The sequence below is a fragment of the Agelaius tricolor genome, unplaced genomic scaffold (genome assembly GCF_023055355.1).
Source record: "Agelaius tricolor isolate 1412-34295 unplaced genomic scaffold, bAgeTri1.0.p SCAF_145, whole genome shotgun sequence".
NCBI classification, from domain to species: Eukaryota; Metazoa; Chordata; class Aves; order Passeriformes; family Icteridae; genus Agelaius; species Agelaius tricolor.
Genome location: NW_027269405.1, coordinates 1 through 22,941, shown reverse-complemented (window position 1 = coordinate 22,941; position 22,941 = coordinate 1). Strand labels below are relative to the sequence as shown.

The following is a 22,941-nucleotide window of genomic DNA, read 5'->3' as shown; positions in this document are numbered from 1 at the left end:
ATCCCCCCAAAATCCCCCAAAAAAATCCCCCCAAAATCCCCAAAAAAATCCCTCCCAAAATCCCCAAAAAATCCCTCCCAAAATCCCCAAAAAATCCCTCCCAAAATCCCCCCAAATACCCAAAAAAAATCCCTCCCAAAATCCCCAAAATCCCCCCAAAAAATCCCCCCAAAATCCCAAATCCCCCCCAAAAAAATCCCTCCAAAAATCCCCAAAAAAATCCCCCCAAAATCCCCAAAAAAATCCCTCCCAAAATCCCCCAAAAAATCCCCCCAAAATCCCCCAAAAATCCCCCCAAAATCCTCAAAAAATCCCCCCAAAATCCTCAAAAAAATCCCCCCAAAATCCCAAAAAAATCCCTCCTAAATCCCCCCAAAATCCCCCAAAAAATCCCCCCAAAATCCCCAAAAAAATCCCTCCAAAAATCCCCAAAAAAATCCCCCCAAAATCCCCAAAAAAATCCCCCCAAAATCCCCCAAAAAATCCCCCCAAAATCCCCAAAAAATCCCCCCAAAATCCCCAAAAATCCCCCCAAAATCCTCAAAAAAATCCCCAAAAAATCCCTCCCAAAATCCCCCAAAATTCCCTCCCAAAATCCCCAAAAATCCCCCCAAAATCCCCCCAAATACCCAAAAAAATCCCTCCCCAAATCCCCCCAGAATTTCCCCCTATATTCCCCCTCCAAATCCACCTCAAAATCCCCCAAAATTCTCCAAAAAATTCCCCCCAAAATCCCCCTGAAATCCCCCCCAAATTCCCCATAAAATCCCCCAATTCCCCAAATCCCCCCAAGATCCCAAATTTGAAATCCCCCAAAACCCCAAATTTCCCAAATTCCCCCAAATTCCCCCGAATTCCGCACCCGCCCTGGCGCCCCCCCCGGGCCTCGCTGATGCTGCTGTGGCGCTTCCGGTCCAGAATCTTCTGCAGCTCCTTCTTCTCCCTGGGCAGCCGGACAGACCCGGATCAGCCCAAATCAGCCCAAAATCAACCCAAAACCAACCCAAAACCAGCCCAAAACAGCCCAGAATCAGCCCAAAATCAACCCAAAATCAACCCAAAATCAGCCCAAAATCATCCCCAGATCATCTCAAAATCATCCCAAAAACAGCAAAATCAACCCAAAACAGCCCAAAATCAACCCAAAACAGCCCAGAATCAACCCAAAACAGCCCAAAACCAGCAAAACCAGCCCAAACCAGCCCAAAATCAGCCCAAAATCATCCCCAGATCATCCCAAAACAGCCAAAAACAGCCCAAAATCATCCCCAGATCATCCCAAAATCATCCCAAAAACAGCAAAATCAACCCAAAACAGCCCAAAACCAACCCAAAACCAACCCAAAACCAGCCCCAAAACAGCCCAAAATCAGCCCAAAAACAGCAAAATCAACCCAAAACAGCCCAAAACAGCAAGATCAGCCCAAAACAGCCCAAAATCAGCCCAAAACAGCCCAAAATCAGCCCAAAATCAACCCAAAACAGCCCAAAACAGAAAAATCAACCCAAAACAGCCCAAAGTCAACCCAAAACAGCCCCAAAATAGCCCAAACAAGCCCAAAATCAACCCAAAACAGCCCAGAATCAACAGAAAATCAACCCCAAAACTGTCCTAGGACCTCAAAATGCCCCAAAATCAACCCAAAACCCCTCCTGGGACCCCCAGTTCCCCCCAGTTCCCCCCAGTTCCCCCAGTCCCTCCCAGTTCCCCCCAGTCCCTCCCAGTCCCCCCCAGTTCCCCCCAGTTCCCCCAGTCCCTCCCAGTTCCCCCCAGTCCCTCCCAGTCCCCCCCCAGTCCCTCCCAGTTCCCCCCAGTCCCTCCCAGTTCCCCCCAGTCCCCCCCAGTCCCTCCCAGTCCCCCCCAGTCCCTCCCAGTTCCCCCCAGTTCCCCCCAGTCCATCCCCGGTACCTCTCACTGGTCTGGCGCAGCCGTTTGAGCTGGGCCTGCTGAGCCTCGAGCGCCACCTCCTGGAGCCGCTGCTGGGCCTGCACCAGTACAGACCAGTATAAACCAGTATGGGACAGTACAGACCGGTATGGACCAGTACGGACCGGTATGGACCAGTACGGACCAGTATGGACCAGTATAAACCAGTACAGACCAGTATGGACCAGTATGGACCAGTATGGACCAGTACGGACCAGTATGGACCAGTATGGACCAGTACGGACCAGTATGGACCGGTACGGACCAGTATGGACCGGTATGGACCAGTACGGACCAGTATGGACCAGTATGGACCAGTACGGACCAGTATGGACCGGTACGGACCAGTATGGACCGGTATGGACCAGTACGGACCAGTATGGACCAGTATAAACCAGTATGGACCAGTACGGACCAGTGTGGAGCAGTAAGGACCACCCCAGTCCATCCCAGTCCCTCCCAGTTCCCCCCAGTTCCCCCCAGTCCATCCCAGTTTATCCCAGTCCCCCCCCAGTCTATCCCAGTCCCTCCCAGTCCATCCCAGTCCCCCCCAGTTCCCCCCAGTCCATCCCAGTTTATCCCAGTTTATCCCAGTCCCCCCCAGTCTATCCCAGTCCCTCCCAGTCTATCCCAGTCCCCCCCAGTTTATCCCAGTCTATCCCAGTCCCCCCAGTCCATCCCAGTCCCTCCCAGTTTATCCCAGTCCCCCCCAGTGCCTCCCAGTTTATCCCAGTCCCTCCCAGTTTATCCCAGTCCCCCCCAGTGCCTCCCAGTTTATCCCAGTGTATCCCGGCACCTCCCGCAGCTGCTCCCGTCTCCGGCCCAGTTCCAGCTGTTGCTGCTCCTCCCGCAGCTGCAGCAGCGGCGCCGCCCCCTCGGAGCCCCTGCTGGGGGAAAAACCCCAAAATTCGGGAAAAACCGAAAATTGGAGAAATCCCCAAATCCCGGGGCAGTTTTGGGGCAGTTTCAGGCTGGTTTGGGGGCATTTGGGGCAAGTTTTGGGGTAAGTTTTAAGGTTTTTGGGTTGCACCTGCACCTGTGCAGGGCCAGGAGCCTCCTCAGGTGTTTGGGGTGATTTTAGGGTGATTTTGGGGGATTTTGGGGGGATTTTGGGGTGATTTTTGGGGTGATTTTCGGGTGATTTTTGGGGTGATTTTTGGGGTGAATTTTGGGGTGATTTTTGGGGCGATTTTGGGGGATTTTGGGCCTCACCTCTTCCTGTGCAGCGCCAGGAGCCTCCTCAGGTGTTTGGGATGTTTTTGGGGTGATTTTCGGGGTGATTTTTGGGGTGATTTGGGGGTGATTTTTGGGGTGATTTTGGGGTGATTTTCGGGTGATTTTGGGGTGATTTTCGGGTGATTTTTTGGGTGATTTTTGGGGTGTTTTTGGGGTGATTTTTGGGGTGAATTTTGGGGATTTTGGGCCTCACCTCTTCCTGTGCAGGGCCAGGAGCCTCCTCAGGTGTTTGGGGTGATTTTGGGGTGATTTTTGGGGTGAATTTCGGGGATTTTGGGCCTCACCTCTTCCTGTGCAGGGCCAGGAGCCTCCTCAGGTGTTTGGGGTGATTTTGGGGTGATTTTTGGGGTGAATTTCGGGGATTTTGGGCCTCACCTCTTCCTGTGCAGGGCCAGGAGCCTCCTCAGGTGTTTCTTCCTCAGCCTCTCCAGGTCCCTGCGGTGCCTCTGCAGCAGCTTCAGGTACCCCCGGTGCTGCCTCAGCGCCTCCAGCGGCTCCGGGGCCACCTCTGGGCACCCCAAAATCACCGGGGGCCCCCAAAAACCCCAAAAACCCCAAAAAAAACCCCAAAAAACCCCAAAACCCACCCGGGCCTCGGGGGCGCCCCAAAAACCCCAAACCGGGGATCACACCTGGCCCAGGTGAGCCCGGCCTGGGGATTTGGGGGGTTTTGGGGGGATTTTGGAGATTTTGGGGTTTGGGGGGATTTTGGGGATTTTGTGGTTTTTGGAGGATGTTGGGGAGTTTTGGGGTTTTTGAGCTTTTTTGAGGTTTTGGGGGGATTTTGGGCTTTTTGGGCTTTTTTGGGCTTTTTGAGGGATTTTGGGGTTTTTGGGCTTTTTTGGGTTTTTTGAGGTTTTGGGGGGATTTTGGGGTTTTGGGGGGTTTTTGGGCTTTTTTGGGCTTTTTGAGGGATTTTGGGGTTTTTGGGCTTTTTTGGGTTTTTTGAGGTTTTGGGGGGATTTTGGGGTTTTTGGGCTTTTTTGGGGGGATTTTGGGCTTTTTGGGGTTTCAGGGGACACCCCCACCCACCCCTCCCGGTTTTGGGGACCCCCACGGGGGGTTTGGGGGGTCCCGGGGGGGATTTTGGGGTGAATCCCCCCGGTTTTGGGGGTTTTTGGGGGTACCTGTGAGGACGGAGGCGATGAGGTCCCCGCGCTGCCCTGGGAGGGGGGGGACACCAAAACTCAGCGGATTTTGGGGATTTTGGGAATTTTGGGGATTTTGGGGTCCCCCACCCCCCCCCCCCAACTTACCTGGGCTGGGGGCGGGGCCGGGGGGGGGAGGGGCGCGGGGCTCGGGGGGGGGGGAGGGGCCCCCCAAATCCTGGGACCCCCCCGGGCTCGGCCGGGGCCGCTCGGGGGCGTCCTGGGGGGGGAGAGGGGGGGTCAGGGACCCCAAAAACTCCTGGGAACCCCCAAAAAACAGCTGGGAACCCCCAAAAATACCTGGGAACCCCCCAAAAACAGCTGGGAACCCCAAAAAACAGCTGGGAACCCCCCAAAAACAGCTGGGAACCCCCCAAAAACAGCTGGGACCCCCCAAAAATACCTGGGAACCCCCCAAAAACAGCTGGGAACTCCCCCAAAACAGCTGGGAACCCCCCCAAAATTCACCTGGGACCCCCCCAAATACACCTGGGAACCCCCCAAAACAGCTGGGAACCCCCCCAGAACCACCTGGGAGCTCCCAAATCCCCTTGGAAACCCCAAAATCCCCCAAATCCTCCCCAGAACACCCCAAAATCCTCCCCAAACCCCCAGATTTTGGGACCCCCCTGGATTTCAGGACCCCCCCCCCATTTTTGGGTCCCCCCCCATTTTTGGGCCCCCCCCCCAATTTTGGGGCCTCACCTCGGGGTCCCCCAGCAGCGCCCGCAGGCGCCGCTGCCGCCGGTCCAGCAGCGTCAGGTGCCGGATGGGATTGCTCAGGGCCTCGGCCACGTCTGCGGGCAGAAACGGGGAAAAAACGGGGAAAAATGGGCAAAAACGGGCAAAAATGGGCGAAAACGGGGCAAAAATGGGGAAAAATGGGGAAAACGGGCAAAAATGGGTAAAAACGGGCAAAAATGGGCAAAAATGGGGTCAGCAGGCAAAAATGGGCAAAAACGGGGCAAAAACGGGGAAAAACGGGCAAAACCAGGGCAAGAACGGGGAAAAACGGGGTCAGCAGGCAAAAATGGGCAAAAACGGGGAAAAATGGGCAAAAACGGGGTCAGCGGGCAAAAATGGAGCAAAAATGGGGTCAGGGGGGCAAAAACGGGGTCAGGGGACAAAAATGGGGCAAAAATGGGGTCAGGGGGGCAAAAACGGAGAGAGCCCCCCAGAAATGGGGGAGAAAAAAGCCCCCAAAACGGGGGAGGAAACCCTGAAAATGGGGAGAAACTTCACGTGTCCCCCCAGGTGTGTTACCAGCCCAGGGGTGTGCCCAGCTGTGCCCAGGTGTGTGTTAATGGCCCAGGTGTGTCCCCAGGTGTCCCCAGGTGTGCCCAGGTGTGCCCAGGTGCGCCCAGGTGTGTGTTTATCCCCCAGGTGTGTGTTAATGCCCCAGGTGTGTGTTTCTGTGCCCAGGTGTGTCGTTGTTACCTTGGTGCCCCTCGGGCACGTGGTCGCTGGCCCGGGTCAGCAGCAGCAGCGCCGGCAGCAGCAGGGGTTGGTTGCAGTCGCTGCGCAGGGGAACGTAATGGTACCCTGGGGGAGGGGAGACCCCGCCCCAAATTAGAGACCCCGCCCCAAAACAGACCCCGCCCCAAAACAGACCCCGCCCTGATCAGAGACCCCGCCCAGATCAGAGACCCCGCCCCAAATTAGAGACCCCGCCCCAAAACAGACCCCGCCCCGATCAGAGACCCCGCCCCAAATCAGAGACCCCGCCCCAAAATGGGGACCTCCCAAAACTGGAACCCCAGAGGGGCCAAATGGGGCTGGGACCCCCAGGCCCCCCCAGTCCCCTTCCCCGTCTCACCTGTGTCCCCTCCCCTGTCTCACCTGTCCCCCCCTCACCTGTCCCAGTCCCCTCACCTGTCCCCCCCCCGTCTCACCTGAGCGCAGGGTGGCCACGGGCAGCACCCGCTGGCCCAGGAGCCGCCCGCCCTCCTCGTAGGCGGCCACGCGCAGGGAGGCCAAGGCCGGGAGCACCACCTGGGGACAGGGACACACCTGGCACACCTGGGCACACCTGGGCACACCTGGGCACACCTGGGACACCCCAATAACACCCCAGTGCCACCTGTGTGCAGGGCCGGGAGCACCACCTGGGGACAGGGCACACCTGGGCACACCTGGGCACACCTGGGCACACCTGGGCACACCCTGAGCTCCCCCAGCAGCACCAGGGGCACACCTGGGCACACCTGGGCACACCTGGGCACACCTGGCACGCCCTGAGCTCCCCCAGCAGCACCAGGGGCACACCTGGGCACACCTGGGCACACCTGGGCACACCCTGAGCTCCCCCAGCAGCACCAGGGGCACACCTGGGCCGTTTCTGCCCCCAAATCCCCGTTTCTCAGCCCAAACCCGGGCAGGTTCCCCCCCGGCCGTACCTTGTGCAGCACCAGGGGCTCCTCGTCCCACACGGGGTTGAAGGGGTTGCCCTGGCAGGTGCGGGTGCGGCAGCGGCGCCGCGTGTCCACGGGGAGCCCGAACACCTCGAGCTCCACGAAAACCCCACAGCGACGGTCAGAGAGGAACTGACCCGAGAGAACCTGGGAAAAACACCCAAAATTACCCAAAAAACTGAAAAAAACCCCGCCGAAATACCCCAAAATCCCACTGAAATACCCCAAAAACCCAAAAACCCCACAGCGGCGGTCGGAGAGAAACTGACCCGAGAGAACCTGGGAAAACCCAAAAATTACCCAAAAAACTGAAAAAAAACCCGCCGAAATACCCCAAAAAACCCAAAAACCCCACAGTGATGGTCAGACAGGAACTGACCCGAGAGAACCTGGGAAAAACACCCAAAATTACCCAAAAAACTGAAAAAAACCCCACGGCAACGGTGGGACAGGAACTGACCTGAGAGAACCTGGGGAAAACCCAAAAATTACCCAAAAAACCAAAAAAACCCCACAGAAATACCCCAAAAAACCCAAAAACCCCACAGCGACGGTTGGACAGGAACTGACCCGACAAAACCTGGGGAAAACCCCAAAACCCCTGAATCTGACCCCAAAACCGAGCCCAGAAATGCCAAGAACCCCAAAACCTCCCAGATTCACCCCAAAACCAGAGAGAGAAACCCAAAAACCCCAAAACCGGGGCCAGGGGGTTCCACCTGTGGGGATTTTGTGGGGTTTTTGTGGGGTTTTGGGGGTTTCTCGGTTCTGGGTCAGTTCTGGGTCAGTTCTGGGGGTTTCTGGGGTTCCCCAGGTGTGCCCAGGTGTGCCCAGGTGTGCCCAGGTGCATCCCAGGCTCACCTGCACGCTGAGGGTGTTGGCCACGATCCCGCATTTGTGGGGTTTTCGTGGGGTTTTCGTGGGGTTTTTGTGGGGTTTTTGTGGGGTTTCCTGGCTGGGTCTCAGCCCCAGGTGAGTTCTGGGGGTTTCTGGGGTTCCCCAGGTGTATCCCAGGTGCCCCCAGGTGCCCCCAGGTGTATCCCAGGCTCACCTGCACGCTGAGGGTGTTGGCCACGATCCCGCATGGTCCCACATTTTGGGGGTTTTGTGGGGTTTCCTGGCTGGGTGTCAGTCCCAGGTGAGTTCTGGGGTTCCCCAGGTGCCCCCAGGTGCATCCCAGGCTCACCTGCACGCTGAGGGTGTTGGCCACGATCCCGTCCAGCCGCTGCTCCACGAAGGGGTCGAAGGCTTTGTCCGGGCGCCGCAGCGGCTCCGGCTTGAGCAGGAACCCCGAGCCGGCGTTGGCCTCGAACAGCGCCAGGTTCAGCTGCAGGGGCACGTCTGGCACGGGGGGACAGGGAGGGGCGTGGCCAGTGTGACTGGGGTGTGACCGGGTGTGCCCAGGTGTGCCCAGGTGTGTCCCAGGTGTGTCCAGGTGTGCCCCAGGTGTGCCCAGGTGTGCCCCAGGTGTGCCCCAGGTGTGTCTGGGTGTGCCCAGGTGTCCCCAGGTGTCCCCAGGTGCTCACCCAGGCTCTGGAAGTTGAGCGCTGCCATCTGCACGCCGGCGTTCCAGAAGAGCTGGGGGTGGAAGTTGGAGGAGTCCACGCGGGTGCCCTTGGGGTACACCCGGCTCAGCTGGCGCTTGTTGTACCTGGGCTGGGGTCAAGGGCACACCTGGGCACACCTGGGGGCACCTGGGCACCCTGAAACCCCAAAAACCCCAAAATCCTAACCCAAAACACACCCAAAATCCACCCAAAACCCCAAACCCACCCCAAGGACACCTGGGCACACCTGGGCACCCTGAAACCCCCCAAAAACCCCAAAAATCCAACCCAAAACCCACCCAAAACCCACCCCAAGGACACCTGAGCACACCTGGGCACCCTGAAACCCCAAAAACCCCCAAAAACCCCAAAAACCCCAAAACCCAACCCAAAACCCACCCCAAAACCCACGCAGAAACCCTAAATCCACCCCCAGGACACCTGGGCACACCTGGGAACCCCAAAAACCCTGAGAATCCACCCCAAAACCCACCCAGAAACCCAAAACCTCCTAAACTGAGCCCAAAATTCCCCCCAAATGCCCCAAATTCCCCAAAAGGCCCCAAAAAGCCCCGGTTTTGGGGCCATTTTGGGGGCTGTTTTTGGGGCCGTTTTTGGGCCGTTGTTGGGCCATTTTTGGGCCATTTTGGGGCACTTTTTGGGCCGTTTTTGGGGCCGTTTTTGGGTTGGTTTTGGGCCGGTTTTGGCCGTTTTTGGATACTCGACGAACTCGAGGGGGCTCTTGGTGAGCTGCTCCAGCCCCTTGGTCTCCACGAACGACGACATCTCGAAGCTCCTGTTGCGCTCTGGGAGCCCCAAAAAGCCCCAGATTCACCCCAAAAACCCAAACCCGCTCAGGACCAACCCCAAAGCCCCAAAAAACCACCTGAAAATCAACCCCAAAACCCCCCAAACCCACCCAAAATCAACCCCAAAACCCCCAAACCCACCCAAAATAAACCCCAAACTCCCGAACCACAAAAATCAGCTCCCAAAACACCAAAATTCACCCCAAATCGACCCCAAACCCCAAATCCACCCAAAATTCACCCCAAATCAACCCCAAACCCCCCAAATCAACCCCAAAATCAGCTCCAAACCCCCCAAATCAACGCAAAATCAACCCAAAATCAGTCCCAGGACCCCCCAGACCTCCCAAATTTCAGCCCCCGAATTCCCTCCAATCCTCCCCAGACCCCAAATTTCCCCCAAACTCCCTCCAAAATTCCCCCGAAACGGCTCCTAAATCCCCCCAAATGCCCCCAAAATGACCCCAAAATTCCCCAAATCCCCCCCAAATTCCCCCCACATTCCCTCCAAATGGCCCCAAATGGCCCCAAATCCCCCCAGATCCCCCCGAATTCCCCGAATTTGCCCCGGATCCTCACTCTGGGCGGCCTGGAAGGATTTGAACTTGACGGGCTCCACGTAGGTGACCAGGGTGGACATGGCCTCGGTGGCCGTGACCTCGCTGCCCGCCGTGCCCTGCACGGAGCGGCCACCGTGGGCACAAACGGGGGAAACACCCGAAAAACCCGGAATGTAACCCCAAAAACCACGAAAACCCCAAAAACCCCAAAAACCCCCGAAATGTAACCCCAAAAACACCAAAAAACCCGGAAATGTAACCCCAAAAACACCAAAACCCCAAAAATGTAACCCCAAAAACCCGAAAACCCCGGAAATGTAACCCCAAAAACACAAAAACACCGAAAATGTAACCCCAAAAACCCAAAAACACCGAAAATGCAACCCCAAAACCACCAAAAACCCCGAAATGTAACCCCAAAAACACCAAAAACCCCCAAAATGTAACCCCAAAAACCCAAAAACCCCGGAAATGTAACCCCCAAAACCCAAAAATCCTGAAAATGCAACCCCGGGAACGCCAGAAACACCAAAAACCCCGAAAATGCACCCCCAGGAAGCCCAAAAACACCAAAAACCCCAAAAACCCCAAAAATGCACCCCCAGGAACACTGAAAACCCCAAAAACCCCCAAAATGCACCCCCAAAAACACCAAAAACCCCAAAAATGCAACCCCAGGAACGCCAGAAACACCCAAAACCCCAAAAACTCCAAAACCCCCACCCAGGAACACCCCAGACCCCAAAAACAGGCAGGAAAAAACCCCAAACCCCCCAAAAATCCCCCCTGGGAACCCCAAAATCCCCAAACCTCGTCCGTCGTTGGCTTCTTCATCTCCAGGGGCTCCTCCTCCTCCTCATCCTCGCTGTCGGCCTCGCGCTCTGGGGGACCCAAAACACCCCAAAATCACCCCAAAATCAACACAAAATCACCCCAAAATCACCCCCAAAAACATCCCCAAAATCACCCCAAAATCAACCCCAAAATCACCCCAAAAACATCCCCAGAATCACCCCCAAAATCACCTCAAAATCACCCCCAAAATCACCCCAAAATCACCCCAAAAACATCCCCAAAATCACCCCAAAATCACCCCAAAATCACCCTCAAAATCACCCCAAAATCACCTCGAAATCACCCCAAAAACATCCCCAAAATCACCCCAAAATCACCCAAAAATCACCCAAAAATCCACCCACAAAGAACCCCAAAATCACCCCCAAAATCACCCCCAAAATCACCCCAAAATCACTCAAAACAACCCCAAAATAACCCCCAAAATCCACCCCCAAACACCCCCAAAATCACCCCCAAAACCACCCCCAAATCCCCAAAAATCCACCCCAAAACCACCCCAGAACGACCCCGAGAGCCCCAAAATGCCCCAAAAGAAAAACCAAAAAAAAACCAACCCCAAACCCCCCAAAAAACCCAGAAACCCCCCCAAAAATCCACCCAAAAAACCCAAAAAAAAACCCCAAAATCCGCAAAAATCCCCAAAAATCCCCGAAAATCCCCAAAAATCCCCAAACTCACCCAGGGGTTTCCGGGGCTGCGCCCCCCGCTCGTCCCCAGAGGGGACCCCGGGCTCGGGGGGGCCTGGGGGGCACAGGGGGGGTTGGGGCCATTCTGGGGCAGATTTGGGGCAATTTGGGGGATTTTGGGGGGATTTTGGGATTTAGGGTTTTTAGGGGAGGGATTTGGGGGGATTTTGGGATTTGGGGCTTTTTAGGGGAGGGATTTGGGGGAATTTTGGGGGATTTTGGGATTTAGGGTTTTTAAGGGAGGGATTTGGGGGGATTTTGGGGGAATTTTGGGATTTGGGGCTTTTTAGGGGATGGATTTGGGGGATTTGGGGGATTTTGGGGATTTGGGGGGGGATTTTGGGATTTAGGGTTTTTAGGGGATGGATTTGGGGGAGGTTTGGGGGGATTTTGGGATTTGGGGCTTTTTAGGGGAGGGATTTGGGGGATTTGGGGGATTTGGGGGATTTTGGGATTTGGGGCTTTTTAGGGGATGGATTTGGGGGATTTGAGGGAGGTTTGGGTGGTTTTAGGGCGAGGGAGTGGATTTGGGGTGGATTTGAGTATTTCAATTTGCTTTTTAGGGAGGATTTGGGTGATTTTGGGGTGGATTTGGGGTTTTTTGGGCTGGTTTTGGGGTGGAATTGGGGTATTTTGGGGGTATTTTGGGGTATTTTGGGGTGTTTTACCACTGGTTTTGGGGCGGGGCTGTTTTTGGGGTATTTTAGGATGTTTTTGGGGTATTTTGGGGTATTTTGGGGTATTTTTGGGTGTTTTGCCGCTGTTTTTGGGGCAGGGATGTTTTGGAGTATATTAGGAAGTTTTGGGGTGTTTTTGGGGTGTTTTTGGGTTGTTTTACTGCTGTTTTTGAGGTGGGGATGTTTCTGGGGTATTTCAGGGTGGTTTTAGAGTGGATTTGGGGTTATTTTTGGGGTTATTTTGGGTTATTTTTTGGGTGTTTTACCGCTGTTTTTGGGGCGGGGATGTTTTTGGGGTTATTTTGGGGTGTTTTGGGGTGTTTTTGGGGTTATTTTGGGGTTATTTTGGGGTATTTTTGGGGTTATTTTGGGTTATTTTTTGGGTGTTTTACCGCTGTTTTTGGGGCGCGGCGGGGCCCCCCCCGGGCGCCGTTTCTTGTTCTTGATGAGGATCCGGCCCAGCAGCTCCTGGGGGCTGGGCAGGGGCGTCCCGGGCTCCAGCTGCGCCAAAAACCCCCAAAACCAACCCAAAATCAACCCTAAAACCACCCCTAAAACCACCCCAAACCCCCGGGCTCCAGCTGCACCAAAAACCCCCAAAATCAACCCAAAATCAACCCTAAAACCACCCCAAAAACCACCCCTAAAACCACCCCAAATCCCCGGCTCCAGCTGCACCAAAAACCCCGAAAATCAACCCAAACCCCCCGGATTTGCCCAAATTCCCCCGTTTTCACCCCAAACCCCCGGATTTGCCCGAATTCCCCCGTTTTCCCCCCTGGATTTGCCCGAATTCCCCCGTTTTCGCCCCAAACCCCCCAGATTTGCCCAAATTCCCCCGTTTTCCCCCCAAACCCCCGGATTTGCCCAAATTCCCCCGTTTTGCCCCCAAACCCCCCAGATTTGCCCGAATTCCCCCGTTTTCACCCCAGATTTGCCCGAATTCCCCTGTTTTCCCCCCAGATTTGCCCGAATTCCCCCGTTTTCGCCCCAAACCCCCGGAATTGCCCGAATTCCCCCATTTTCGCCCCAGACCCACCGGGTACTTGTCCAGGGGCTCCGTGAGCAGCGCGGCGCCGAGGATGCTCCGGCAGCACTCGGCCATCTTCGCCTGCTGCCGCGCCCTGCGGGGTTCGGGGGCCTGAGCCCCGGATCCTGACCCCAAATGCTCCAAAAACCGCCCCAAAAACCCCCCAAAAACACCCCAAAAACTGCCACAAAACCCCCCAAAAACCACCCCAAAAAACTGCCCCAAAACCCCCCAAAAAACACCCCAAAAACTGCCCCAAAACCCCCCAAAAAACACCCCAAAAACTGCCCCAAAAACCCCCCAAAAAACACCCCAAAAACTGCCCCAAAACCCCCCAAAAACCACCCCAAAAACCCCCAAAAACTGCCCCAAAACCCCCCAAAAACCACCCCAAAAACCCCCAAAAACTGCCCCAAAACTCCCCAAAAAATTGCCCCCATAATCTCCCAAGAACCCCCCCAAAGACCACCCCCAAAAACCCCCAAAACCCCCCAAAAAACTGCCCCCAAAATCCCCCAAAACCACCCCAAAAACCCCAAAAAACCCCCCAAAAAACCACCCCAAACCTGGGGGATTTTGGGGTCGGGTTTTTGGGGTCCCCATGGTGTTCTTGGGTGGGGTTTTGGGGTTTTTTTAGGGTTTTTTGGGGTTTTTTTGGGGTTTTTTTGGCTCACGAGTCCACGTGGTTCTCGAAGCTCAGGATCACCGGGGTTTTTTGGGGGATTTTTTGGGGATTTTTGGGGGTTTTGGGGCATTGGGATTTTTGGGATTTTTGGGGTTTTTTGGGGTTTTTGGCTCACGAGTCCACGTGGTTCTCGAAGCTCAGGATCACCGGGGTTTTGGGGTTTTTTTGGGGGTTTTGGGGCATTGGGATTTTTGGGTTTTTTCGGGGTGTTTTGGGGTGTTTTAGGGTTTGGGGTTTTTGGGTTTTTTGGGGTTTTTTTGGGGTTTTTTGGGGTTTTTTGCTCACGAGTCCACGTGGTTCTCGAAGCTCAGGATCACCGGGAACGGCGACGTCTTGAAGGCGCTTTCGGCGATGGCCTCGATCACCTCCTGCCACGGGAGGGGTTTGGGGCTTTTGGGGCGGTTTTGGGGCAGTTTTGGGGCGGTTTTGGGGCAGTTTTTGGGGTGGTTTTGGGGCAGATTTTGGGGCGGTTTTGGGACAGTTCTTGGGGCGGTTTCAGGGCTTTTTTGGGGCAGTTTTGGGGCGAATTTCGATGTTTTTGGCTCATCCTGAAGGGCACCTCGGTGGTCATGGTGAAGCCGTGGCTGGGCAGTTTTTGGGGTGGCTTTGGGGCGGTTTTGGGGCGTTTTTGGGGCAGTTTTTTGCGGTGGTTTTGGGGCAGTTTTTGGGGTGGTTTTGGGGCAGTTCTGGGGCGGTTTTGGGGCGGTTTTGGGGCAGTTTTTGGGGCAGTTTTTGGGGCAGTTTTTGGGGTGGTTTTTGGGGTGTTTTTAGGGCGGTTTTGAGGCAGTTTTTGAGGCGGTTTTGGGGTGAATTTTGGCAGTTTTGGCTCACCCTGAAGGGCACCTCAGTGGTCATGGTGAAGCCATGGCTGGGGGGTTTTGGGGCAGTTTTGGGGCAGTTTTGGGGCAGTTTTTGGGGCAGTTTTTGAGGCGGTTTTGGGGCAGTTTTGGGGCAGTTTTGGGGCAGTTTTGGGGCAGTTTTGGGGCAGTATTTTGGGGCAGTTTTTGAGGCGGTTTTGGGGCAGTTTTTGGGGCAGTTTTGGGGCAGTTTTGGGGCAGTTTTTGAGGCGGTTTTGGGGCAGTTTTTGAGGCGGTTTTGGGGCAGTTTTTGAAGCGGTTTTTGGGACGGTTTTTGCGGTGGTTTTGGGGCAGTTTTTGGGGTGTTTTTGGGGTGGTTTCAGGGCGTTCTTGGGGCAGTTTTGGGGCGAATTTCGATGTTTTTGGCTCACCCTGAAGGGCACCTCGGTGGTCATGGTGAAGCCGTGGCTGGGGGGTTTTGGGGCAGTTTTTGGGGCGGTTTTGGGACAGTTTTTGGGGCAGTTTTGGGGCAGTTTTGGGGCAGGTTTTGGGGCAGTTTTGGGGCAGTTTTTGAGGCGGTTTTGGGGCGGTTTTTGGGGCGGTTTTTGGGGCAGTTTTGGGGTGAATTTCGGCAGTTCTGGCTCACCCTGAAGGGCACCCTCGGTGGTCATGGTGAAGCCGTGGCTGAGGGGTTTTGGGGCAGTTTTGGGGGCAGTTTTTGGGGTGGTTTTGGGGCAGTTTTTGAGGCGGTTTTTGGGGTGGTTTCAGGGCGTTCTTGGGGCAGTTTTGGGGCGAATTTCGATGTTTTTGGCTCACCCTGAAGGGCACCTCGGTGGTCATGGTGAAGCCGTGCGTCACCAGCGGCTCCTCCTCCGGGGGGCCGGCCCTGCCAGCAGTCGAGCTCCACGCAGCGGCAGCCGCTGAGCAGCACCTGCCGGTACATCTCGGCCGAGGAGAGCCCTGTGAGCTGCCCCCGCTGGGAGGGAGACACCCCAAAAAACAGGAAAATCACATCGGGTATGGGGGAAACACAAAAAACCCCAAAAAAATCCCATTAGGTACGGCTGAGATAGAGAAAAACCCCAAATACACCAAAAAACACCCAAAAAAATCCCATCTCGGCCGAGGAGAGCCCCATGAGCTGCCCCGCTGGGAGGGAGACACCCCAAAAAACAGAAAAATCACATCGGGTATGGGGGAAACACAAAAAACCCCGAAAAAATCCCATTAGGTACGGCTGAGATAGAGAAAACCCGCAAAAACCCCAAAAACCCCAATTTCCACACCAAAACCCCACCCAGAGACCCAAAATTTGGGGATTGAGCCCCAAAACCAGCCCAGAGACCCCTCAGGGGTTTGGGGTTGGGTTTGGGGTTTTTAGGGTGTGATTTTTGGATGTTTTGGGGTTTTTTTTGGGGTTTTTTGGAGTTTTTTGGGGTTTTTTTGGGTTTTTTTCCATTCAGGCGTATTTTTGGGGTAGATTTTCGGGGCTTTTTGCATTTTGGGGTTTTTTGGGGTGCATTTCCCAGGGGGTACCTGTCAGGTGGGTGTTGTGGGAGGAGCTGGGGTGGGTTTGGGATGCAGTTTTTTGGGTTTTTTTTGGGGTTTTTTCGGGTTTTTTGTTTTTTTTTCCAGTTCAGGCATTTTTTGGGGTGGATTTTTGGGGTTTTTTTGCGTTTTGGGGTTTTTTGGGGTGCATTTTTCGGGGGTACCTGTCAGGTAGGTGTTGTGGGAGGAGTTGATGAAGTAGCTGGACAGGGGCTGGGTCATGTCCTGGTGCAGCCCCAGCGTCTCCAGGGGCACGATCCCGTTCTCGTCCCCGCCCAGGTACCGGCAAAAGCCCTCGAGGGACAGCTGGCCTGGCCCAAAACCGCCCAAAATCACCCCAAAATCACCCCCAAAATACACCCAAAACCACCCCCTCGAGGGACAGCTGGCCTGGCCCAAAACCGCCCAAAATCACCCCAAAAATCACCCCCCAAACCAACCCCAAAACCTCCCCTCGAGGGACAGCTGGCCTGGCCCAAAACCGCCCAAAATCACCCCAAAATCACCCCCCAAAACTGCCCCTCGAGGGACAGCTGGCCTGGCCCAAAACCGCCCAAAATCACCCCAAAATCACCCCCAAAATACACCCAAAATCACCCCAAATTCACCCCAAAACCAACCCCAAACCAACCCCAAAATCCACCCCAAAATCACCCCCAAAATACACCCAAAATCACCCCAAAATCACCCCCCAAAATCGCCCAAAATCACCCCAAAATCACCCCCAAAATACATCCAAAATCACCCCAAAATCACCCCCAAAAATACACCCAAAACCACCCCAAAATCACCCCCAAAATACACCCAAAATCACCCCAAATTCACCCCAAAATCACCCCCCAAAACCAACCCCAAAACTGCCCCAAATCACCCCAAACTGCCCCAAAAACTGCCCCAAATGCCCCAAAATCCCCGTATTTCACCCCAAACCCCCCGTACCCCTCTCCCTGAAGGTGCTGTTGGGCTCATAGCACTCAATCAGGGCCTGAGCACCCGCGGGGTCCAGGGGGGGGAACAGGAGCCCCAAAACTGCCCCAAATCGCCCCAAACCGCCCCAAACTCACCCAAATGCCCCAAAATCCCCGGATTTCACCCCCAAATCCCCGTACCCCTCTCCCTGAAGGTGCTGTTGGGTTCATAGCGCTCAATCAGGGCCTGAGCACCCGCGGGGTCCAGGGGGGGGGAACAGGAGCCCCAAAACTGCCCCAAATCACCCCCAAACTGACACAAAACTGCCCCAAATCACCCCAAACTCCCCCAAATGCCCCAAAATCCCCGGATTTCGCCCCAAAATCCCCGTACCCCCTCTCCCTGAAGGTGCTGTTGGGTTCATAGCGCTCAATCAGGGCCTGAGCACCCGCGGGGTCCAGGGGGGGGAACAGGAGCCCCAAAACTGCCCCAAATCACCCCAAACTCCCCCAAATGCCCCAAAATCCCCGGATTTCGCCCCAAACCCCCCGTACCCCTCTCCCTGAAGGTGCTGTTGGGTTCATAGCGCTCAATCAGGGCCTGAGCACCCGCGGGGTCCAGGGGGGGGGAACAGGACCTCGTTGAGTCTGGGGTCTCTCTGCCGGGAGTTGATGAAATCCCGCAGCTGCTCCCGGCTCACGTACGGCTTCCCCCGCCGCCCCGCTGCCAAACAACCCAAAAAACCAAAAATTCACACCGAAAAAAACAAAAAGTCACACCGAAAACAGCAGATTCACAACGAAAAAACAAAAATTCACGACCGAAAAAAACAAAAATTCACAACCGAAAAAAACAAAAATTCACACCCAAAAAAACAAAAAGTCACACCGAAAACAGCAGATTCACACCCGAAAAAACAAAAATTCACGACCGAAAAAAACAAAAATTCACACCGAAGACAGCGAATTCACACCGAAAACAGCAAATTCACACCAAAAAACAGCAAATTCACACCCCAAAAACCAAAAATTCACACCAAAAAACCAAAAATTCACACCAAAAAAGCAAAAATTCACACCGAAAACAGCAAATTCACACCAAAAAATCACAACAAAAAAGAGCAAATTCACACAAAACCCAAAAATTCACACCAAAAAAAACAAAAATTCACACCAAAAACAGCGAATTCACACCAAAAAACAGCAAATTCACAACAAAAAACCAAAAATTCACACCGAAAACAGCAAATTCACACCAAAAAACCAAAAATTCACCACGAAAAACAGCGAATTCACACCAAAAACAGCGAATTCACACCAAAAAACCAAAAATTCACCCCACAAAACAGCAAATTCACCCCGAAAACCACAACAAATTCACCCCAAAAACAGCAATTCACACCAAAACCAGCAAATTCACCCCAAAAAACCAACAGATTCACCCCAAAACCAGCAAATTCACCCTGAAAAACAACACATTCACCCAAATTTACCCCAAAAAACCAACAAATTCACCCCAGAAAACAGCAAATTCACCACGAAAAAAACAGCAAATTCACCCCAAAAAACCAGACCAAAAACCACCCCAAAACCCACAATAAACCAGCCAAAACCCCCAAACCACCCCAAAAATCAGCACGGGAACGGCCCCAAAACCAGAACAAATCCCCAAACAAATCCTGGGGTTTTGGGGAGGATTTTGGGGGGGATTTTGGGGGGGATTTTGGGGGGATTTTGGGGGATTTTGGGAGGATTTTGGGGGGGGATTTTGGGGGGATTTTGGGGGGATTTTGGGGGGATTTTGGGGGGGATTTTGGGGGGATTTTGGGGGGATTTTGGGAGGATTTTGTGGGGATTTTGGGGGGGATTTTGGGGGGGATTTTGGGGGGGATTTTGGGGGGGGATTTTGGGGGATTTTGGGGGGGATTTTGGGGGGATTTTGGGGGGATTTGGGGGGTTTTGGGGGGGATTTTGGGGGGGATTTTGGGAGGATTTTGGGGGGATTTTGGGGGATTTTGTGGGGATTTGGGGGGGATTTTGGGGGGGATTTTGGGGAGGATTTTGGGGGGATTTTGGGGTGGGATTTTGGGTGGGATTTTGGGGGGGATTTTGGGGGGGATTTTGGGGAGGATTTTGGGGGGATTTTGGGGGATTTTGGGGGGGATTTTGGGGGGGATTTTAGGGGATGGTTTTTTGGGGGGGTTTTGGGCAGGGATTTTGGGGATTTTTGGGGTCTCACATCTCCAGCAGGATCTTGTCCAGCTCCGGCCTCAGGCAGAGTTTGCTCAGAAACTCCAGAAGGTCTCGAATGGGAACAGCTCCAGGGGGATGGCGGCGCCCTGGGGACCCCAAAAACCCCAAAAATCACCCCCCCCAAACCCCCCCCAACAACAACCCAAAAACCCCAGAACCACAAAATCCCCAAAATCACCCCCCAAAAACCCCAAAAACCAGCTCCAAAACCCTTGCAATTTTTGGGATCCCGATTTTTTTGGGCACCCCAAATTTTAGGGCCCCCCATTTTCTGGCACCCTTGGATTTGGGATTCCTCCCCGTTTTTTTTGGGGGGACCCCAAATTTTCAGCACCCCCAGTTTTGGGGTTCCCCCGGTTTTTTTTACAGATCCCAAATTTTTCGGATCCCCCATTTCGGGATCCCACTTTCAGAATCCTCAATTTTTAAAATTTTTTTAAGACCCCACCCTCCCCAATTGTGGGACCCTCCCATTTTTTGGGACCGCCCCCCATTTTTTGGGACCGCCCCCATTTTTTGGGACCGCCCCCATTTTTTGGGACCCCCCACAATTTTTGGGACCCCCCTCCCCAATTTTATCAGGATCCCAAATTTTGGGATTCCCCAATTTTTTTGAGACCCCCCCCCTCCCCAATTGTGGAACCCCCCCATTTTTTGGGACCGCCCCCATTTTTTGGGACCCCCCCCCAGTTTATCAGGATCCCAAATTTTGGGATCCCCCAATTTTTTGAGACCCCCCCCCTCCCAAATTTTGGGACCCCCCCATTTTTTGGGACCCTCCCCATTTTTTGGGACCCCCTCCCCAATTTTATGAGGATCCCAAATTTTGGGATTCCCCAATTTTTTCGAGACCCTGCCCTCTCCAATTGTGGGACCCCCCCCATTTTTTGGGACCGCCCCCATTTTTTGGGACCGCCCCCATTTTTTGGGACCCCCCTCCCCAATTTTATCAGGATCCCAAATTTTGGATCCCCAATTTTTTGGGACCCCCCAAATTTTGTCTTTCCCCATTTTTTGGCCCACCCGGCCGCAGCCCAGCCCGCAGGACTCCAGCGCCGCCTCCGCCCTTTTCTTGTCGGCCGAGAACATCTTCAGGATGCTGCCAAAAAAACCCAAAATTTCGGGATGGGGACCCAAAAAAAACCACCCCAAATTCGGGGAGGGGTCCCCCAAGGTTTGGGGGAAAAAAATCCCGAAATTTTCGGGGTTCTCTCACTTCTTGACCGGGATCCGGCCCGTCCGGGTTCAGCTGCAGCGTCAGCTTCGTGTACCTGGGATGGGGAATTTGGGGAATTTGGGGGAATTTGGGGGATTTCAGTGAAAATTTGGGGAAGTTTTCGATTTGGGTGCGTTTTGGGGATTTGGGGCATTTGGGACATTGGGGTTTTTTGGGGTTTTTTGGGGTTTTGGGGTGATTTCGGCAAGACTCAGGCAAATTTTAGGGGAATTTTTGGGGGGGATTTTGGGAAGATTTTTGGGGAGGATTCTGAGCGAATTCCGAGGGGTTTTTGGGAAGGATTTCAGGGAGGATTCGGGGGTGATTTTAGAGAAATTTTTGGGTGATTTTTGGGGAGGATTTTGGGGAGGATTTTGGGGAGGATTTTGGGTCATTTTTCAGGGGGATTTGGGGAGGGATTTTGGGGTGGCTCCTGTGGGGATTCTGAGGAGATTTGGGGCAATTTTCAGGAAATTTCCGGCAGGATTTTGAGGGATTTTAAGGAGATTTTTGGGGTGGTTTTTGCAGAATTAGGGAGGGTTTTGAGAGGAATTTTGTGAGAGACTTGGGGGGCGACTTTTTGGGCTGATTTTGAGGCAGTTCTGAGAGTTTCGGGGATGATTTGGGTTGATTCCGGGGTGATTTTGTGGGATGATTCTGGGGCGGTTCCAGGGCTGGTTTTGGGCTGGTTTTGGGCTGGTTTTGGGGCAGGTTTTGGGCTGGTTTTGGGCTGGTTTTGGGCTGATTTTGGGCTGGTTTGGGGGTGATTTTGGGCTGGTTCCGGGCTGGTTTTGGGGCTGGTTTTGGGGTGATTTTGGGCTGGTTTTGGGGTGATTTTGGGGTGGTTTTGGGGTGATTTTGGGCTGGTTTTGGGGTGATTTTGGGGCTGGTTTTGGGCTGGTTTTGGGCTGGTTTTGGGCTGGTTTTGGGTGATTCTGGGGTGATTTTGGGGGTACCCCACGCCTTCCTGAGCAGCGTGTTCCGGGATGGATTCCGGGCCAGGATGTTCGTGGCCAACCGGAACAGCTCCTCTGTTCCACACCTGCCACGCCCCAGTTTGGGGACCAGAACACCCCAAAAACCTCCCAAAAAAAACCCCAAATTCCCCCCCCCCAAAACCCCCCCCAAAAAACCCCAAATTCCCCCCCCAAAATCCCCCCCAAAAAACCCCAAATTCCCCCTAAAAATCCCCCCAAAAACACCCCAAAAAACCACCCCAAAACCCCCCCAAAAAAACCACCCCAACCCCCCTAAAAAACACCCCAAAAAAACCCCAAATTCCCCCCCAAAAATCTCCCCCAAAAACCCCCCAAAAAAGCCCCAAATTCCCCCCCAAAAACACCCCAAAAAACCCAAATTCCCCCCCAAAAACACCCCAAAAAAACCCAAATTCCCCCCCAAAAATCTCCCCCAAAAAAACCCTCAAAAAAACCCAAAATTCCCCCCCAAACCCCCCCTAAAAAAACCACCCCAAACCCCCCAAAAACCCCCCAAAAAAAACCCCAAATTCCCCCCAAAATCCCCCCAAAATCCCTCCCACACCCAGGGTGGTCTCAGCACCCCCAACCCTTCCCAAATCCCCCCAAAATCCCCCCAAAACCCCCCAGTCCCCCCCCACAAATCCCCCTAAATTTGGCACCCAGACCCCCCCAAAACCACCCCTGGGTCCCCCCCAAAATGCCCTGAAATCGCCCAAAATCACCCCCAGAGGTTCCAAACCCCGAAAATTTTCTTTAAAACCGTCCCGAAACCGCACCCGGGTCTCCCAAACGCCCCAAATTCACCCCAAATCCACCCCAAATTCACCCCAAATTCACCCAAATTCACCCCAGAACCCCCAGCCCACCTGGGCCTCGCCGTCCTGCACGGCCACCAGGTTGAGGAAGCCGAGGGTGACGAGGTCGGGCCGTGCACCACGGTCAGGAGGCGCTGGGAGGGGGACCCCGGGCCCCCCGAAACTGAGGGCGGCCCTGGTGCGGGGGTCCTGTGTCACAGAGCCCCAAAATGGGCCAAAAACGGGAAAAAACGGGTCAAAAATGGGTAAAAAATACCCCGAAACTGAGCGCGGCCCTGGTGCGGGGGTCCTGTGTCACAGAGCCCCAAAATGGGTGAAAAACGGGTGAAAAACAGGCCCAAAATACCCCCGGGCCCCCCGAAACTGAGGGCGGCCCTGGTGCGGGGGTCCTGCAATAGGGAACCCCAAAATGGGCCAAAAATGGGTAAAAACGGGTGAAAAATGGGGCCAAAATTCCCCGAAACTGAGCGCGGCCCTGGTGCGGGGGTCCTGTGTCACAGAGCCCCAAAATGGGCCAAAAATGGGTAAAAAATGGGTGAAAAAATGGGCCCAAAATACCCCCGGGCCCCCCGAAACTGAGGGCAGCTCTGGTGTGGGGGTCCTGTGTCACAGAGCCCCAAAATGGGCCAAAAACGGGTGAAAAACGGGTGAAAAACGGGTAAAAAACGGTGAAAAATGGGCCCAAAATACCCCTGGGCACCCCGAAACTGAGGGCGGCCCTGGTGCGGGGGTCCTGCAATAGGGAACCCCAAAATGGGCCAAAAACGGGAAAAAACGGGTCAAAAATGGGCCCAAAATACCCCCGGGCGCCCCAAAACTGAGGGCGCCCTGGCGCGGGGGTCCTGTGTCA

The 22,941-nt window shown here is 54.4% G+C and overlaps 1 protein-coding gene across 1 annotated transcript in view; it reads right to left on the bottom strand.

Annotated features, from left to right (window-relative positions):
- Positions 1-22,280, bottom strand: part of LOC139586835 (1-phosphatidylinositol 4,5-bisphosphate phosphodiesterase beta-3-like) — a gene marked incomplete at its 5' end in the record, with an annotated part of 32,561 nt that extends 10,281 nt beyond the window's left edge. The window contains 31 exon segments of the mRNA XM_071420489.1: positions 863-943; positions 1,910-1,986; positions 2,724-2,814; positions 3,539-3,671; positions 4,291-4,326; positions 4,420-4,531; positions 5,017-5,108; positions 5,749-5,853; positions 6,204-6,303; positions 6,708-6,869; positions 7,909-8,063; positions 8,249-8,373; positions 8,991-9,075; positions 9,658-9,754; positions 10,449-10,519; positions 11,175-11,237; positions 12,252-12,360; positions 12,899-12,983; positions 13,860-13,942; positions 15,188-15,250; positions 15,252-15,346; positions 16,084-16,230; positions 17,383-17,455; positions 17,457-17,550; positions 19,067-19,124; positions 19,127-19,166; positions 20,104-20,179; positions 20,297-20,316; positions 20,318-20,351; positions 21,258-21,385; positions 22,143-22,280. Coding sequence (XP_071276590.1) covers positions 863-943; positions 1,910-1,986; positions 2,724-2,814; positions 3,539-3,671; positions 4,291-4,326; positions 4,420-4,531; positions 5,017-5,108; positions 5,749-5,853; positions 6,204-6,303; positions 6,708-6,869; positions 7,909-8,063; positions 8,249-8,373; positions 8,991-9,075; positions 9,658-9,754; positions 10,449-10,519; positions 11,175-11,237; positions 12,252-12,360; positions 12,899-12,983; positions 13,860-13,942; positions 15,188-15,250; positions 15,252-15,346; positions 16,084-16,230; positions 17,383-17,455; positions 17,457-17,550; positions 19,067-19,124; positions 19,127-19,166; positions 20,104-20,179; positions 20,297-20,316; positions 20,318-20,351; positions 21,258-21,385; positions 22,143-22,280 — 2,828 coding nt within the window.
- Between the last annotated feature and the right edge of the window lie 661 nt (positions 22,281-22,941).